At 38.1% G+C, this 19633-nt stretch overlaps 1 protein-coding gene across 1 annotated transcript in view; it reads left to right on the top strand.

The window, feature by feature from the left end:
• The window catches only part of KCNB2 (potassium voltage-gated channel subfamily B member 2), a 381621-nt gene that overhangs the window by 30473 nt on the left and 331515 nt on the right, over positions 1-19633 (top strand). Inside the window, exons 2-3 of the mRNA XM_045560419.1 lie at positions 8683-8687; positions 9099-9764. Coding sequence (XP_045416375.1) covers positions 9186-9764 — 579 coding nt within the window. The 5' untranslated portion in view covers positions 8683-8687; positions 9099-9185. The remainder of the gene's footprint in view (positions 1-8682; positions 8688-9098; positions 9765-19633) is intronic.

Here is a 19633-nt window from a genome sequence, read left to right as displayed (position 1 = left end):
ATTTTCCCAATCCAAATACTGCTCTGCTTGTATTTTCATCATTATAGAGTTATTCCTTTGAGTCTTCACATGGCAATACATTATATTATTTAGACAAAAATGATCATTATTGTAGGGTATAAGCTTATCTTTTGGAAAAAAATGGACTCACTAATCTTGATGCTTTCTTTTATTCTATTTTTCTTTATTCTTTTATTGGTGGAAATTCCATCATATTGGCTTTTCTGGCCCGAATATCTCTTCTAGGTGTGAATGCATGCAAGCTGAGAAGTAGAAAATTCACTGAGAAGTAGAAAATTGCAAAATTTCAAACTTAAGAAATCGACCAATTTATCAGGGAATGTGGAAGGGAGGATTTCATACATGGAAGACATAATAAATTTGGGGAGTGGGAATGAGAGTAAATAGTTTTTAAATACAAGTAAACAAATATATGTATACATAAATCTGATCATTTACTTTTTCATTCAACTAATATTTATTGTATGTCACTTGGAATACAATAATGGATAAGATCAGACATGATCCCTGTCCTCAGGGAACTTAGAGTCTAGTGGAAAGGATGAATATTAATAAAATAGTCAGAGTAGGCCGGGCGCGGTGGCTCACGCCTGTAATCCTAGCACTCTGGGAGGCCAAGGCGGGTGGATCGCTCGAGGTCAGGAGTTCGAGACCAGCCTGAGCAAGAGCGAGACCCCGTCTCTACTAAAAATAGAAAGAAATTATCTGGCCAACTAAAAATACATATACAAAAAATTAGCCGGGCATGGTGGCACATGCCTGTAGTCCCAGCTACTCGGGAGGCTGAGGCAGTAGGATTGCTTAAGCCCAGGAGTCTGAGGTTGCTGTGAGCTAGGCTGATGCCACGGCACTCACTCTAGCCTGGGCAACAAAGCGAGACTCTGTCTCAAAAAAAAATAAAAAAAAAAAATCAGAGTAATCATCCTAACAAATATAAATCTGATATTGTGACAAATACTGCTACAGGTGAAAACTACCTGGTTCTAAAAATTCTTAAAATAGGAGGATTGTTTTATAGTCAAAGAGATCAGGGGATGATAAGACTTGATCCTTGAATTGATATCTGAAGGTGAAGAGGGGAACAAATAGATGTGCCAGTTCCCTGTAGCAGAGGATTAATGGCACATTAAAAGAAATGTAAGTGTCTAGAACAGAGAGAGAGTGAGGGAAAGAGAGTGAGGGCCAGGAGGGTACATGATAGAAGCGTAGGGGTAGCTAGAGGACAGACCTTGCAGTCTTTGGGTTGTGCTGTGTCTTAATCTTGACAGCCTGAAGCCATGGAAGCATCGCCTACCAGAGGTGGCCCTGCCTTGCTGGCATTTGGACTACAGTGTGCAGAGCTGCCTACAGGGGTCCAGAGTGGGAGGCGGTGGTGATCGATCATAAAACTAGCGCTAGGGAAGCACAGGAAGGAAAGAGTGATCCTGTGAAGCGAAGTGAATCTCTTTACAAGAGCACAACTAGGTTGCCTGACTGCAGCCATCACCCTTTACTGAAATGAACAATATGTGGGAGATAACTCATCTCAGCTCGGCGTAGTTTGAATCAATATTTTGACATGGGGGTAGTCAAAGAAATTAAAGCTTTTAAAATCTTTTACTAGAAGGTGAAAAGCAAAGAATAATGAGGTGGGGTGCAGTAGAGATTGTCTAGACATCTCAGGATCTGAGTTCTAGTTCAAGCCCAGCAACTACCAAGTCATGCGACCTCTGTGCATCTTGATCTCAGTTTAAGAAGGTGGATACAAGGAAATTGGACCATTTCATATCCAAGCTCTCTTCTGCCACATTCAGTGATTCTACTCTCAGAACATGGGAGTATATAATACATTGTGTAATGTTGAAGTCATAGAGACTAATCCTCAGTATATGAGCTTTTAATAAAGGCACATTACCTATAATGTGTTTGATTATAGAGAAATGGGGACAGGAACATAATTTAAAGTGTATTATAACTATTAAACAGAGCCCTACTGAGAAGAAACATTTCTCTAACAAGAATCTTACCCCTGAACATCTCAGACCAATCATGACATGACCTAAAGGCTAAATTTTATTGGAAGAAACCTAATAAAATGTCCAAATCCTATCCAAATTTTATAAACATTTATTTGGTTTCATGGAGGCTAAATCTACCTTATGCCGAGCACCCAAATGAAATTTGAAGTTTAAGTCAACCACCCACACAGCAGATTGTATCATCCACATAGAACACCAGGTAGTGACTGTGATTTCTTTTTCAGGTTATTACAGGGTGGACAATTGTTTCCCATCCCTTTCAGCAGTACCAATAGTTTCTCTGTTGGTTGCCATCTTTATTTTTCTCATCACCTTTCATCTTTATTTATCCCCTTTACTTCACTGTGACTCTGGGAAGACTTTTGCAAAAGGAGACATTTAAAAGGATATTTCTTGGGCCCCAATGTAAAAGGTACTTTCACTGTTACAATAGAAAACCCACTAGCTGAATGGCTGAATGCTCATATAAAAGTTTGAGCCTTTTTGTGTGTGTGTTTTGAAGCAGACTAAAAATTTCCAGTCATGACTGTACCTTGTAGTTCATAAAAGGTTCAAGATGCTTTATAACTCAATGTTATATTTTTCAGAGTAAAAAACGATTTTTTTTGTCAGCTATGTCTCATAAAAGTCCATTCACCATTTTTCTAAAGACAAATCTAGTGTTTTATTCCCTAAGTATAGCAAACTTACGTACACACATACACACACACACACACAGAATTATCTATGCTGATGAAGACAAATCATATTATATGTCTAAATAAAATAGTTTATTTATAAATCTGAACACATCTGATATTGAAAGATACTCGTATTACATATCCTACTTATTACTTGCCTTGTGCCTTCTTACTGCAACACAATGCTTCCTTTGATCACTGAAAGCAAAGCTTTTAGAATTTCATTTGAGTGTATCTAAAAAAAGCATCGGTTATATCAAGGATAAAAGTCCTGTATTTTTTTAAACAAAGAAGTATATAGTTGTGCTAAAATTAAGGAACGTATTGACATTAGCAGTGTTTGATTACAGAAAAGAAGTGCCACATTCCACTTTTCTGAGGACAAGGACAGTGTTTCAGATGTTACTAGAACTTGACATATTAAAAAAACAATAAAAAGTATGAAATACATTAAAATTGTTGACCAGATTCTGAAATAATCTAGGTTTGTTGAATTTTTTAGAATAGCTTAAAGTTTCTGGGACTTTACTTTAAAATATTATATACATATAAAATAAGTTTGATTTGTTTTTAGCTTGTTGTAATTTTATTGGTTTTCATTAGTAAATTTTGGTGGTACTTTTCAAAATTTCAGCAAGTAATAAAATGATAAAAAAATGCATTGATTAAATTTTCATCTAACAATTGTGATGCTTTTCTCTCCAGAAAATATTGTACATAATCTTTGTGGCTTTCTGAAATGGAAATAACTACTACAAACACTTACTAGTTAATACCATAAGTAGTAGTATAAAAATTTAAGAAAATGCCTTAGAGCTATACATGGAGTGATACAGACTTAAAGGTCTCGGAGCTGTTTGTTTGCAAATGCCTGCTCAGCATGTATAGCAACACAAAAATGAAACATTAAACATCACATAGACCTTTAGAAAGGTTCGCTTTTTATCTTCACAGGATCGCACATATGACTTACCATGCCTGGCTACACTAAGGAAGTGTCAAGTCTATGACATTATGCTAGTATTTTTGAAACTACAGTAAAAAATTACCCCCCCCCACCCCAAACTTGGAACTTCAAGCTGTAATTAGAATGCCATGATCAGAAAGTTGTGTTTTGTCAGGTTTGGCCCCGAGCGTGTGGCAGCATAATTCCACACTACTTGTAGGAGCAGCCTGCAGCTGTGCAAAACTCAAATGTTTGTTGTTGTTTATTGTTTAAAGAGACGCTTTTTTCTCTAACAGACTAATGAAGGGATGTTTAGTACATTTGCACTGGCCGACTGATTTGTTGCAAGCTTGACTTTCAATTGATCGAGGTGAAATAAATCAACAAACTGCTGAAAGAAAATATTCACTGAGATTTTGTGCTTGACATAAAAACGTGTCTTCAGCCTATAACTGACCATTTATATATGTAAATTCTACACACTTGCGTAGCATCTGCACAATTTAAGCATTGAATTATTGCATTTTGTATTATACTTATATACTGAATTGAATTACATGATTAGTTTTATGGGTAAATAAATCACTATAATAGACATAATTTCACTTATAAAACTATATGTGAGAAAAATGTAACACTGCGTCTACTTTAATTACCAAAATTAAAAACATAAATTTTGCAAACCCCCTAGAGCTCTAGGGTGATAAGAGACAATACCTAACCCAGAGGGGAGTGACAGACTCATTGTTAGAAGAAAAATTAATATGGCAGGAAAGAACATAAATTAAAAAGGAAAAGTTAAAGTGGAGAAAATCGACTAAACACTAAATACCATACATGGAAATTTTAGGATATTCTGAAAGTAATCTGTTTCAAGCCATGATAAATTTTAAAGTGTTCTTGAAATATGAAAACCACCTTTTCTCAAGAAACTAGACATAAAAGTTTCCATTGACTGTGAGGTAGTATGATAAGTTTATTTCTGTCTAAAGTAAGGATAATGATTGGAGGGGGTGGGGAGGCAAGTGCCACAGAATCACAGTGGTAGGAAAAAAATTTAATCAAGTGCCATAGGAAATCAAGGAACTGTAGGCATGGAAATGCCATTGTTAATGGGTGAGGACACTGAAGTCCAAACAGAAAGGTGCAGGGGATGTGGAAGGTCATCCAGACTGGACTCAGATGTCCTGAGCCTCAGTCAGAGCCCCTTTTAAGATCCCATTTGACCTCCCATTAAAAGCAATTCTGTCCTGGGCATGGTGGCTCACGCCTGTAATCTTACCACTTTGGGAGGCTGAGGTGGGAGGATTCCTTGAGGCCAGGAGTTTGACACCAGCCTGTGCAATAGCAAGGCCCCATCTCTACAAAAAAAATGGAAAAATTAGCTGAGCGTGGTGGCGCAGGCCTGTAGTCCCACCTACTTTGGAGGCTGAGGCAGGAGGATTGCTTGAGCTCTGGAGTTTGAAGTTGCTGTGAGCTATGATGATGCCACTGCGCTCCAGCTTCAGTAACAGAGACCGGCCCTGTCTCATAAAAAAATAATAATAATAAATAAAATAAAATAAATAAAAATAAACGCAACTCTGTTTAGATGTTTTTATCCTCATCTGGAGGGAGACATGGTATTTTCAGCCCAGGAGGCATTTATATTAAGATTGACTGTAGAAAACTTTATGAAGTATATGCAAGTCTGAAAATCTATAGTTTAGTTTTGTGGTTGGTTAAGAGGCTGTGAGGATGGAATGATCTAAGGAGCAGGATAGGAAGGGAGGGAAAAGAAAGGAAGAAAGATAAGCAGCACGTGGTGTAACAGAGATAGGGGCAAGTGAGAAGGAAACCCACAGAGGAGGGAGAGAAGGGAGAATGTCACCCAGGCCGACAGAAAGGCTCAGCGAGTTTCACCAAAGGTACCATGATCAGGGTTGATGCTCTGCAGCTTCCATTTATCATAGGCTTATTCTGCAGGCTTGAGTAACTTTCTTAACACTATTCAAAGCTCTTCGACTGCTCCAGAACTTATGCCTTTGAGCCTGCACTCCTTATAAGTTAACAAGCTGAACATTCTGCCAAGGGAGAATAAAAAACATTAACCACAGTAACAACAAGAGCAGATCATCTTTAAGTCTTAAGAAAGGGAAATCAACAGAGCATTCTCTCACCCTGAGTTTTTCTACCCCAGGTTTGAAGAAAGGGCATTGAATTTCAGCCTGTCGTTTATTGTGGGATTTGGAATCAACACTGGATTTCTTATAATAGAATGTTCTTGATCGGTGAAGAAGATATTTCAAAATTTAAGTCTTATGACCTCTCTTCACTTAAGAGACATGCTCTACAAAAAGGAAAATTCACTATACATCATAAGAATGAAATTATTTAAGACAAATGGTGACCTACCAGTGACTATGACATAGCATTTGCTTTTAGTAATGAGTTTTACAAGACAGCAAGCCACATTATGCCCTTGACCACAAACAAATGAGATATTTGTATCACACTGGAGTTAGCTCTCTTTCTGGAAAACCTCTTATCTGACAGTGTATTCTGTTCAAAAACTGTGTATCTTCTTCGCATTACTCTAAGACTTGATATTCCAAAAAGAGTAAATTCATTTCCTGTTTGTATTCAAATTCAAAGTGAATTAGTTGACAGATCATTATTTATGTGGACTATTAACATAATCTATACGGATTGCTGAGATGTCAGGATACCTACCACTGAGTAATTTAATGGAGACTGGACATTCAGATTCACCACTGGAATTGCTCCATCTCTAATATTTTCAGCTGTTTTTGCCTGATCCTGATACGGTTGCTCAATTTTTAAAATACATGTGGTTCATTGGCACCTGAACACAAAATTTGGACACGAGCATCAATGGTGCCAAAGAAATACACTATGAGATGTCTGGTACGTGTGGGTCTCACACTCGGTAGGCGAAAGATGGGACCTACAATTCCAGGCCCTATTCACTTATCATCTACTGGGCATACAGAATATATATGTAAGGAGAAAATTTAAAAGCTAAAATTTATTTAATAGACATAGTGTTAGTCTGTTTTGCGTTGCTATAAAGGAACACCTGAGGCTGGGTAATTTATAAAGAGAAGAGGTTTATTTGGCTCACGGTTCTGCAGACTGTACAGGCATGGCGCCAGCACCTGCTTCTGGCGAGGGCTTCAGGGAGCTTCCACTCAAGGCAGAAGGCAAAGGGGGAGCAGGCGTGTCACATGGCCAGAGAGGAGCAAGAGAGGGAGGAGGTGGTGCCAGGCTCTTTTAAGCAATCAGCTCTTGCTTGAATTAATAAAGGGAGAACTCAGTCATTACTGTGGGGAGGGCACCAAGCCGTTTGTGAGAGATTCACCTCCAGACTCAAACACCCCCCACTAAGCCCCACCTCCAACACTGGGGATCAGATTTCAACATGACATTTGGAGAGGCCAAACATCCAAACTGTCAGACACTAATAATAGCTTTAAATCTTAGTTTTCTTTCAGTGGTTGGAAACCAAACATTAGGAAGAAATATGAATATTCTTACTCTATTAAGATATAAAATAGCATTCCACATAAACTATCTCATTTAATTGTCATAATACTGTTTATGAAATAGTTACTATTATCTTTATTTTGTAGGTTACTATTTATCTTTATTTTGTAGGTTAAGAATCTGAAGCCCAGAGTTTAAGTTACTGACCCAATCATTACAACTCTTCTTTATTTTTGTAAAAATAGGCATTTTTGTCATCTGTGATGAAAATGTGTGTATATACTTAAAATATTCTTGTAGCTATGTAGTTGAAAAAACTCCCAATTCCAGTATATTTACCGGCCATATCTGAAATATTTCTTATGTAGCCCATCTATATTTTTTCATCAACTTGACTTATATTCATTTGAGAGGATACTTGGCCTCCAGATGGAGAAATAAATTTAACTTACAGGATAGAGAAACCAGAGGCATGCAGAAATTGGTGTTATCTTAAAAGAGAATTCTAATTATAAGGCCCTCTTAAATCTGAAAGTTTTTCCCTTTGGTATAAGCCATCGACTGTGTAAAACATAGCATTTTACATTAAAGATGATGTTTTGGATGAATTGAAGCTCCATGATTTTCTGCAAAAATGTAGGGGAAGACAACTGAGATGCTTGCTGTTGTAGATCAAAATAATAGAATGACAAGAGGTAATACTTCAGCAATAATGTTTTAAAGAATTAGTACACAGGAGAAAAAAGCTGTGAAGCAAAAGAATACAAGCACACACATACACACACATTCATACTATATACACATCATATATAAACTTGGATACATTTTAGGCAAATGATCCCAATAACTTCATTTATACATTTTCTGGCCATGTACATTACTTTGGCCAGCTGTCTGTGGAAAATAAAGAAATGATTCATTATTTAACATCTATTAACCCCCTACAAAATCCCCAGAGTGGGGATATCATGGAGGGCTTTCTGGAAGAGGTGATTCTGAGCTGAGTCTTGAAGAGCAAGCAGCAGTTGGTCAAAAGGGAGTGGAAAACGTGATGGCCTTTCCAGGACACAGCATGGAAAGGTCAAGAGGTTGAAACAGAATGGTGTGTGCAGTCTGGGGTTGCTGAAATATAGTGACCAGAGAGATGAGAGGTGAGGGTGGAGAGGTAGGTTGGGTCTAGTAGGATTAACCAGACGTTAAAATGCTTGTAGGACTTTATACTTCCAATAATGGTGAGACTTTACAGGGTTTAAAGCCTGAGTGGCAAGGTCAAATTTGTATCTTAGCAGATCATTCTAGTAATTGTGTGGAGAATGTTTTTTAGGTGGATGAAACCAGAGTTTGGGATGCAGTTTAGGAGGCTGTTGTAAAAATGTAGGCAAGCGATGCTGGGAGTTTGAACCAACATTGTGATAATGGAGACTTGATAATGGCGTTGGAGGACTTATGCAATGGTTAGGAGGTATAAATTAGTAAGACCTGGTGCTCATTTGGATGTGGACGGGTGGATCAGGATTTCTCAGAATTTTAGCTTGGGTGACTGGGTATGGGGGTGGGGAAATGTGAAATGGAGAATGAACCCGAACTGGTTAGGCAGGTTGGAGGCCTAGTCAGTTTAGCTTAAAGTGTCTGTGTTTTATCTGGAAAGAGCCAATCAAGCACATGGATCTTTCAGTCTGCAGCTCCAGAAAGAGGTCTGGGGTGACAAATTTGGGAGCTGTCAACCTATAGGCGTATGGGATTGAATATGTAGCCTCTTCTATGTTCTACAACACTGTGCTGCCTTCTTCCCCTTTCTCATTTCCTAAAGCAAAGATTTATATCTCCAAAAATATTCAGTAATGAATGTTATACCTCCTGGTTGTAACAACAACGTGATCCCCTAGGATAGGAAATACTCTAAGAAACACGCAAGTCACCAAACGGTTGTTGCTTTCTTGCAGCGAGTCGGCGGCGATGCCTGCCCCCGAGGGACACCGCTGCCGCTGACCTCGTTCTCACGGACCCCGGCCCTGCGGCTCCGTCCGGTTCAAAATGGCAGAGAAGGCTCCCCCCGGCTTAAACAGGAAGACTTCAAGGTCGACGCTCTCTCTCCCTCCAGAGCCCGTGGACATCATCAGGAGCAAAACGTGCTCCCGGAGAGTTAAAATCAACGTGGGGGGCCTCAACCACGAAGTCCTGTGGAGGACGCTGGACAGGCTGCCGCGCACGCGCCTGGGGAAGCTCCGGGACTGCAACACGCACGAGAGCCTCCTGGAGGTGTGCGACGACTACAACCTGAACGAGAACGAATATTTCTTCGATCGGCATCCCGGAGCCTTCACCTCCATCCTCAATTTCTACCGGACGGGGAAACTGCACATGATGGAAGAAATGTGCGCGCTCTCTTTCGGCCAGGAGCTTGATTACTGGGGCATCGACGAGATCTACCTGGAGTCCTGCTGCCAAGCCAGATACCACCAGAAGAAAGAACAAATGAACGAGGAACTGAGGCGAGAGGCGGAGACGATGCGAGAGCGAGAGGGAGAAGAGTTTGATAACACCTGCTGCCCCGAGAAAAGGAAGAAACTGTGGGACTTGCTGGAGAAACCCAACTCATCGGTGGCTGCAAAGGTATGAAAAGCGGGGCGTAGCTCGCCCTGTGCGTGGTCAGAAAAGGTGCTCCCTACGTTCCAGAGAGGGTAATTTTCTTCCTGGTTTTGGTAAGACAGGATACAGTGTGGCTTACACAGATAATGAAAAATCCTTTCCAAAATCTTATTTGATAAAATATAGTTATTCTTCCCGTATTATGTCATCAAATGGTATTAGCCTTCTATAAATATTATCATCTGTTGGAAGAAGCCTGGGCCACATAGTGTGAGAGTTCTGGTTTCCCTGGTGCTGTCTTTATGGTGTTGGTGACTTGGAGGCTGAGAGAAAGCCGTAGCTCAGATCCCTCAGCCACTGAGTCTTGCAGAAGACCAGGGCCTGGCCTCCGTCTTGAATAAAGGGAAATGTGCTGTCGTTGGAGTTAGAGGAGGTGCCTCTTGGCCTGGTTCTGTGGAGGTTCAGGGAAAGAGGAGAGCGTGGGCCTGTGTAGCTCAGATGGCTGGGGACCACGTGCATGAGGAAGGGACTGTTCTATTAAGCTGTGTGAGGAACGAGTCAATGCCCAGAGTATGTCTATTTACCTTGTCTTGTGAGGGCTCCAACAATGCTATTTCTGACTATTGGTGCACAATTGTTTCACAAATGAGATATAACCGTATCTCAGAGTTCATCAAGTATTTGCTTAAAGTGCAGGTAAATTCATATTTTCCAGTGCATTTATCTAAATCTCAGAGTAAATTTTTGTCACTAATTTTAGCACGTAATTCAACTGCATGCTTCTGTTTATCTAATTTTACCTAGAGCTTTCAGGGTTAGCTCAAAGCAATTTTCAATCCATGTATTTCGTTCTGTATTACAGTATGAATGATAAGTAAAAAGTTAAAAGAGCCATCTTTAGCTGCAGGAGCATAGTATCGATGTTTTGTGCATAATAGATGAAAATGGAAAAGGGAAAAGTGTGTCATCATAGGAATTCTTTTGATTACTTACAGTTTTTTCAGATATCCTCCTTCTTATAAACAGTAATTATTATAGAAATATAATAAACCATATGAGACTTTTGACCAAAAATTAAGGTTCTACATGACAGTCAACAACACATAAATCATCAGCTAATGCAGACGATCATGCAACTTCTTGCACTGTTCAGTTTTGTTTCTGGTTGACTTCTAAAGGCGCTTTACTTTCCAGCCAGCAGTTGCACCTAAGTGAAATAAAATGTATTTCTGTTGTACCTAATGGAGAAATGCATGTTTTGTGACAAATGGAAGATTTCAACTAGGTTTTTTGTAGTTATAAATGATTTTTTTTACTTTTGTTTTATCTGTAAGAAGGAAATAGATGTGCCACATTTGTGGGTTTTGATTGAGAAAGGCTTGATACCAGGTTCTTCCTGATATCAAGTGTTTGGTTACATATTTGAGTTGCTACTAAAAATATGGAGTGAATTTTGGAAGTGAATGAGATACAGATTTAAGTGGGCATTGTGGGTGTTAAATGGATTCTTTGAAGCCTTTAGGCAACTGAGGAATAAATCATTGTTCCACCAAAAGTTCCAGAGGAAGTTAGCTAACTATGTAAAAACAAAGCAGCTGAATCAAAGCAAATTCGAAAGGTTAATGTGGTTTATTTGTTCATAACAATATTATTAACATATATGTAAATTTTTCATAGAAGAAATTTTAAATATGTATGTGTTTTTTCCTGAAGAATTTCTATCTAGTGAGGATAGAATAGGGACAATAATCTGACTTCCCAGACAAGGGAGTTCATTTAATCTGTACATTTTAGAAGCAGTAGCCACCTTGATCTCTAAGAAGGTAATGATGGCAATGGCCTATTGTTACAGTATACCATTATATACCCCTATGCATCAGACAGATTATTTAAGTTTCCTTCAAATAATGTATATATGTATAGATATTTGCCTATAAACTATACAGCAGCCAATGACACTGGTTGTGGATGAAAATTTTATGTAGCTATAAACAGTAAATTTGTATCCAAATGATTAATCAAGTTAAGTGAATCTTTGCTACCTTTAGTAGAGTCTTTACTAAATTTTCATAAAATATTTGTGTTTGTCTATTTAAATGTCTACATTTGCCTCCCTGTTTGGTGAAATATTATGGAAATTATTTACATTGGATTATATAGTAGTTTAGTGAAAGTATTGTTCATTTATCTGAGGTTTAGAGCCTTTTTTAGAGCCTTTTAAAAATAAGCTCTGTATGATGTCTTATGTAAACCACTACCTTTTCCTGTACTCTGCTCATGCCATAAAACTTGTTTTTTTTCTGGAATAATTCTTGGTGAGGGGCATGAATGCTAATGTAGGTATGTGTGAATAGTATTTTCACAACTTAAGAACAAGGATTTTTATTACAGCTGCAATAGGGTGATGCTTTAGCTGTCACTATTTACTTTATGTTATGGGTATATCAGGTTCCTTCATATGCTGTCAAGCTCTTGTGTAACAATGATGGGAATCTATGTGTTCATCCTTACTCACTCAGGAGGTAAGGTATTTTGGGGGAGAATATCAATTTACTTTGTCTTTTCAATTATTGCGTATTCAGTTTGGTAATTTAGTTGAGCATATGCTCTATCTGTGCTGTACACATTAAAGTAGACACTCAGATACTCCTTTCACTCCAGAATTTAAAAAATATTCTCTTATCCTAAACCAGGATTTTATATCATTGAAAATATCTGGTTTTCTTTCCTTTGTTTTTTCTATACTTTATAATTTATCTATAATATTTCTGTAATAAAGTCTAAAAATTATAAGATTATTTGCCAAATACCTAGCAAAGAAGGAAAAACTTGACCCTTTCTATCAGATCTTCCATAATAGATTGACATATCTATTCTTTGATATGGAATAAATACTCCATAATCAATTAAGTGATAACTGTTCAGCTCATGCTATGTGCATCCACTAGGATATACGAAATTATTACAAGGCCCTTTGACCTATCATACTTTGTCCTTGGGTATGAGCCTGACAATCACAATTCAGCTCTTACCAAGCATGATCCCTGGTGTCACATAAGGAGCCATTTCTATTAATTGAAAGTTGTGGTATATTAATAACTGGGGGAAAAAAGCCAAAACAAGGCTTAAAAATGTGGCATATTTGAAATGTCTATACTTAACAAATTAACATTTCTGTGCATACACATAAGACCATAATATAATCATACTTTTCAAAATATAATGACACGTAATAGAAATTATTATTTCTTAGTTATCTGGGTTATGGTATGATGTGGTCATGGGACATAAGTATATATCTGAATGATGGACTTTGTCTTCTTTCTATCCTGTGAGTGTATCTTGGTGACTGTATATACCCTCATAAGAAGATAATATACAAAGTTTAAATTTGAGGCAGTTTGAGAATGTGTGGCCCAGCTGAATGGGCCCAGGTGGTGGCTGAAACAGCTCTCTGGGTTACCATGATATGGAATTTCTAGCTTTAGTATGACTTTCACAGAGATATGCAAGGGGAGGAGATGGGCTTAACTGGCTGCCAGTTTCCTGGGCAGTGGATTGGAATTAGACTTGATTGTGTACCTCTTCCAGGCCAGGGTAATTTAGTCAGTCTCTGGATTGGAAACATTTTCCTCTCTTTTCCTTGGCCTGTTCCCAAAGAAACTGCAGTAGCTATTCTCCTGTAAATATTGCATACAGTGACTTCAGTCTAAAAGGTGTTTAAAAGCATTAAGGGAAATGGGTCCTGTGGCATGCAGTATTCTCAGCCTGTGGGCTGAGACAACCATCAGGAAGTAGCACAGCCCACCTGAGATCTGAAAGAAACTAGACTCATGGGTACCACAGAGGGCCCTCACTCTGGATGTCTGAGCAAGGTCAAGAACAAAGGAAATCAGCTGGGTTTCAGGCAAACCCGGACAGGTGTGGCCGAGCCCTCTGAGGCAGGTCCCAACCTGGGAGTATAAGTGGGCGTGGTGTGTGGACAGTGCTGGATGACAGGCTGACCTGGGTGTCAGGCCAGGGGGGAGGCTGTAAGCAACTCTTTTTGATAAGAACAGCAGAAGGCAACATCTGCAAAAACAAATTTCTATTCTTCCGAACCAGACAGAGCCATTCCGCAGCTCTGCTGGGCAGCATACAGGATCAGGTAAGGGCCTCCCACTCCTCAGTATCCTCATTTACCCATAGCTACTGCTTCCTCTTACATTTTTTCCCCTTTCTCCAATGCCTCCTCCTCCTCCTTCTCTTCCTCTTCCTCTCTCTCTCTCATCTTGTGTGAAGCCCGTCTCCTCCCCTTGCATATTCCTGTGAAAATCATACCAAAGCCAGAAATTCCATGTCGTGGCAACCCAGAGAGTTGTTCCAGCCACTGCCTGGGCCCATTCAGCTGGGCCACACATTCACAAACTGCCTCGAATTTAAAGTTTGTGTCCTCAGTACGTGTCTCTGTTTTAGCTTAAGGAAGGAAAGGAATGATTGACTAGAGAAATGTTTCCCCACTTTTTTCCCATTAATAGCCCCCTAAAGAGTAAAACTGAGTCAAATTTAAATTCTCTCTAATGAGAGCAGAAAAACAGAATACTAAGGAATAAGATGGACTAAGATTTTGCCAGGTAGGATGGCCTTCAGAGGACCACAAATGATTGTAGTATCTGTTTTCACCCTTCCCCGCTAGAACCAATTTTCTCCCCGAGGGGGCGCTGTTGCTTCCGTTGAAAATGCATGGAACAGAGGGAAGGTGATGACCCTGTTTCTTGCCTGCATCTCATTTCTGCTACACATCCACGTGTTCATCATTGTGGGCATGGTGCAACATAGCACCTAAAGCAAGCATTGGAAGGGCTGGGGAGACCTTGGTCACCCTTGAACCAAGGGGGCAACTGGTGGTGATAGATGTACAATCTGTGCCTGCAGCTTTGGCTCCCTGGAAAGCCAGGGGTCAAAGTTATGAATTTCCGAGAGGACGGCACCTATTTGGTTGCCCTATTGGTGACAACTCCTTGAGAGCCATACTCCTTCTTCCAACTAAATTAGATTATAGAACTTTCAAGCCATGGAAATAGTAAATAGAAAACAAAGCAAAACAAAACAAAAACTCCTGTGTATTCATCAAGGGAGAAAGAATGCGTAACATTCTCATTCTGTTTATAACATACAAATCAGTTATTCTAATCCTTTGTCGGAGAAAAAGAAGATACTGGAACAGAGCCATAAATGATTTCCTTGTAGTTTAAGAAACAGAACTTTGAAATGTTGTGCTTATAGGTGCATATTCAGTCAAGCGAACAACTCTGGCTATACAACACCCTTCATTTAGCTTTCCGATGACTGCCTTAGTGTTAAAAAAAATAACAATAGTAGCTATTAAAACCATAAATAGGCCAAAAAAAGGAAGTGATGCTGTGTGAGCACACACGGAAGTCTCCCTCCATAGAGGCACCTCTGTGTGGTGTCATCTTATCTAGAGTTGGCAGTGGACTAATTAGCGTGACAGTCACACTGTTTCTGTGTTGACTGTTTACCATTTTCCTCTCTTTGCCTTTCCTTTTTGCATCCCCGCTGTACAGATTAAGCTGTTTTCGTTCTTCCAGTAACGTAGCATGGGAGTTCAGAGGTGTTAACAGGAGATAGAGTTTAAAAGAACTTGGCCAGTCTGTGTAGGTTTAGCTTGGAGATGTTTCTTTCTTTCTTAAAATATATCGTCCATGCAGACTAGCATGTCAAAAACCTGGAAGACATTAGGTGTACAAAATAAAATAGATAGATAGAAAACAACATTGGATTTTGATTAAGATGTCTCAAATGTTCCATTCTTTATTGCAGTGGTCTTATTTCTGGATCTGTGCTTCTCTGCTTTCCTGGAAAGACTGCCCTGAAAACTCACCACTCTGCTCACTTGGCCACATTTGCTCAGGGAGAGGATGGCAAGAAAAGAGGAGGCAGTTTATACAAAGCTCGCACCCCACATCCCCTTACCTAGGGTGCCATAGGTCCTGGTTTTACAGAGATAGCCCTGGTTACTGCTTTGTGTCCCAGTCTAATTGTTAATAGCATCTCTTTTTACTCTTAAAAGTGACCTAGTTTCTACAATGTATATGATCACCTTTCAAGTGAATATTTTTGAAAAAAAGAAATTACTCAAGAATCGTACACTTTTCAGTTCCTTCTTGCTTCTTGGTTGCATCTGAAGAGGGCCAGTCTTAATTTCCAAGTGGTTTTTCCATCTCTTTCAAAAAATCATTGGTTGTCATTAATTTTAAAAGAAGACATTCAGATTCCTTTTAAGCTGGATTTTTTAAACCTCAGTAAGTACAGTAATTATCACTTTCAAAGTAAAAAACAACCACTAAAGAGTCCTTTTCTACAGTACTAAATGTTATTACAAAAGAGAGTACATTGGCATTATTTAAATATTCTGGCTTTGAAAAATCTATGTACACTGCTCTGGTTGTTACAGATTTGTTTTCTTTATTTCAAGTGAGAGACTATAAAGTGAATGATCTACTTACTATTTTAGGTAAGCATAAGTATTATGAAGGAATGGTCACAATATTTAATACTCTCCACTTTAGAAGACTCTAGAAGGGTTTAAGTAATGTTTTTGATTAAGTGTTCTTATCTGAGCTTTATCTCCCATTAAAAAAGGAAGAAGAAAAACAAATACTTTCCAAGTGCTAAGAGTTTGTAAGAAAGTTCCTGTGGTGCATATGCCTTAAACTCAGATAGCTTCCTCATTTGCTTACTTTTAAGCATTTATATTTTCTAGTGGGATTTTGATCTGAAAGTTCATCTAATAATTACATGAAATTGCTATGATTCCTCAAGGAGATGGTTAGTCATTGTCTCATCCATATTTATTTATATTGTTACTGTTTAGCTGCCCGCCCCCAACATGTTAGAGAGAATCTAGGTTATCCCTTATAAATATTGATATGTTATCAGTCATACTATGGATTAGTATTGTGATATGTTATATATAGCAGTTAGTTGCACTGGAACTGAACATGGACTATTTTGAATGTCACTGATATTTTCCCTTTTACTAGTCACTTTTATATTTTATAGAAATATTTGGCATATGCATAAAATGAAATAATCTCTTCCTAGAGAACCTGTTAATATGAGATTGTTTGTTATAAAATGTTGAATGAGCCAGCTTTCATTGTATGTTTTACATATAAAATATTAAATATTTTATTGAATGCTAAAATATTGCATAAATTGAATCATCAAAAATAAAAAGCTTTGGGCACTTCATTTATTTTTAATTCCTCTACATTTTTACCTTGTTCCACAAAAGAGACAGCCTACTAAAACACATATAACTAATCATTCAAATAAGATAGCAAAAACAAAAAAGAAATTATTAATAAAAGCCAAAAACAGAACTAGAAGAAATATATTTTAAATCACCAAAGTAACAGCAGGAAATCTTCATTTCCCACAAAATCTTTCAAATTATTTTCATTAAAAAATGACAGTCTTATAATTTTTAAATAGAGTTTAAAACTCATAGACAAAATGTATTTGTGATTAGAAAAACTTACCTGTGTGTCTCTAGTGAGTATTTCTAACTGATCCAAAGTAAGAGTCATTCCTAACAGAGGTACTCTATTTATGTATACCCATGTGAATTGATCATTCTGATTTTTTTTTAAGAAAGACGTTTTCGAAATAATTAAGAAGGTTGATTTCAAAAGAATTTTGATCAAAATATAGTTCCATGTAAAAAAAATCTGCTAAAATGTAATTCATCAAGTAACCATAGATTATAATAGATTTTTTTTTGTTTGGGGTATTGATTTAGCATTGGTGGTTTTATTCTATTTGGGAATAACCCCAGAGTTTTATGACATTCAACAATCTGTAATATTCCAAGGTATAAATCTGCATTATTTATATTATAAGCTTGGTGTGCAGGAGCTGGTGACTTTGACAGTGAGCGAGCTTAGCTGGCCTCCCAGCACTATCAGCTTAACCCAATTTGTTTTTTTGTCCTCATTGTTACATACACTAACTCTCATGAAATGTACTGTTTTTTATAGGTGAGATTATATGGTATAGTAGAGATTTATAAAACTATCAGAACATATCTCTCATTAAAAATAGTCTATCTATATATTCTAAAAGGTGATAGAAGTGTTTTAAGATGGTAGTCAGCCTGGAGATTATTCTTGCCTGACAGCTTGTTTGGTCATTAAAACCCTGTCAACCTCTGCAGTGGGACAGAGAAGGATAAAGGTGACCCCAGCCATGACAGCCAGCATGTTGTACTTAGAACGTGGACATTGGAGGCAAGCTGCACTTCCTGTATCCAGCAGCAACATCCATCCCTTCCCTGACTTACTCTTTCTGTATCTCCTGGACTATAGTTGATGATGACTTTATAGTTTATAATCAAAACATTGAAGGACTTGAGAAGACTGAGACTTCTCTGTAATTGCTATGCCAGCCTGAACACACACATAACCAATCTAGAATAAAGCAGCTATTCACGGATGAATGGGAACAGAAAAGTGTAGTAACCAGCACAAAGACAGGAAATAGAAAAGTCGAAGAGGAAGATGTTTGCTTTCATCTCTCTAAAGCTTTTTTAGGAGCACTAAGAACTAACATCAGAACTATGCCAGACTTCGCACCTATATATTATTTATTTTTGGCTGTGTTTATATCTAAGTTTAAGTTAACTCTTTAGCTAATGCATAAAATGAATGTATTTTTCCCCTTAAGTTACACCCTTTAATGTCTTTAAAAAGCCTTAAGTAAAGGAATTCTTCTGGATATTACTCAGGACAGGTAGCTAAAGCAGACAGATCCAACTGATGTTTGTAATCAAGGTTCTATGTCTAGGGCAGGCAAACCAGGTAGCAGCAGGACTCACTGAGGGATAGCTGAACTAATCTGCTCGTGTGTGTGTGTGTGTGTGTGTGTGTGTGTGTGTGTGTGTGTGTGATACATGTTACTTATATACTTTATCATCTCTCCATTAGAGCATGTTATAAGATAAAGAACCCACCTGCAGAAAAAATGCAATGCACTCCAGCATGTATTTGGTAATCTAGAGTAGATGCAACTTTGTCATCCAAACAAGATAGTTGGCCCATTCAGAATGTAAACTTTTGTGATGATCTCATCAGGCATGAAAATCTATAGGAAGTGTTCTAATGGTCCAGAATAGAAGGAAGTGTCTTCATTAGTTTCTCAAGATTTTGTTTCAGGACGCTAGAGGTCATTGCCACCCTGGATTTCATGCTTTCACTTCTGTCTCGTTGAGTCACTCCTGACGCAACCATAAGTGTTGAATGCCACTTTAAATAGCTACCTCAAGCCTACGCCACAGCAATGCCAAGGACGGCCAAGTAATCCCGGTGCAGCTCCAGATGGGGTTGCTTGGTTGCAGCATCCTTCACTGCAACTGCAACGAACCTCAGGATATTTGCACATGACAGGAAGAACTTGAGCCTGCAAGTCATTGCTTTACCTCTAACCAATATAAAACCTAGAGTGCAATTTTGGATATTGAAGTGCAGTTGTCTTATCTGGTGTCATCTAAGTCCTTGACCAAATGGATTCTTCAAATATAGATTTTTAAAAATTTTTTATTTTTAATTATTATGGGTACATAATAATTGTATATCTTTATAGGGCACATGTGATATTTTGATACAGGCATATAGTGTGAGTTAATCAAATCAGAGTAATTGAGGTATCTATCACCTTAGGCATTTAACATTTCTTGGTGTTAGGAGCATTCTAATTCCACTCTTCTAGGTATTGTAAAGTATACCCCAACTTATTGTTGATTATAGTCACTTTGTCGTGCTATCAAATATTGTTAATTCTATTGTCAAACAAAAAGAAGCCAAACTCTGTAAAATAATTTAAAGAGGTTT

The sequence above is a fragment of the Lemur catta genome, chromosome 9 (genome assembly GCF_020740605.2).
Source record: "Lemur catta isolate mLemCat1 chromosome 9, mLemCat1.pri, whole genome shotgun sequence".
NCBI lineage: Eukaryota > Metazoa > Chordata > Mammalia > Primates > Lemuridae > Lemur > Lemur catta.
Note: the sequence above shows the minus strand (reverse complement) of the source record. Positions and strands in the feature narration are given on the sequence as shown.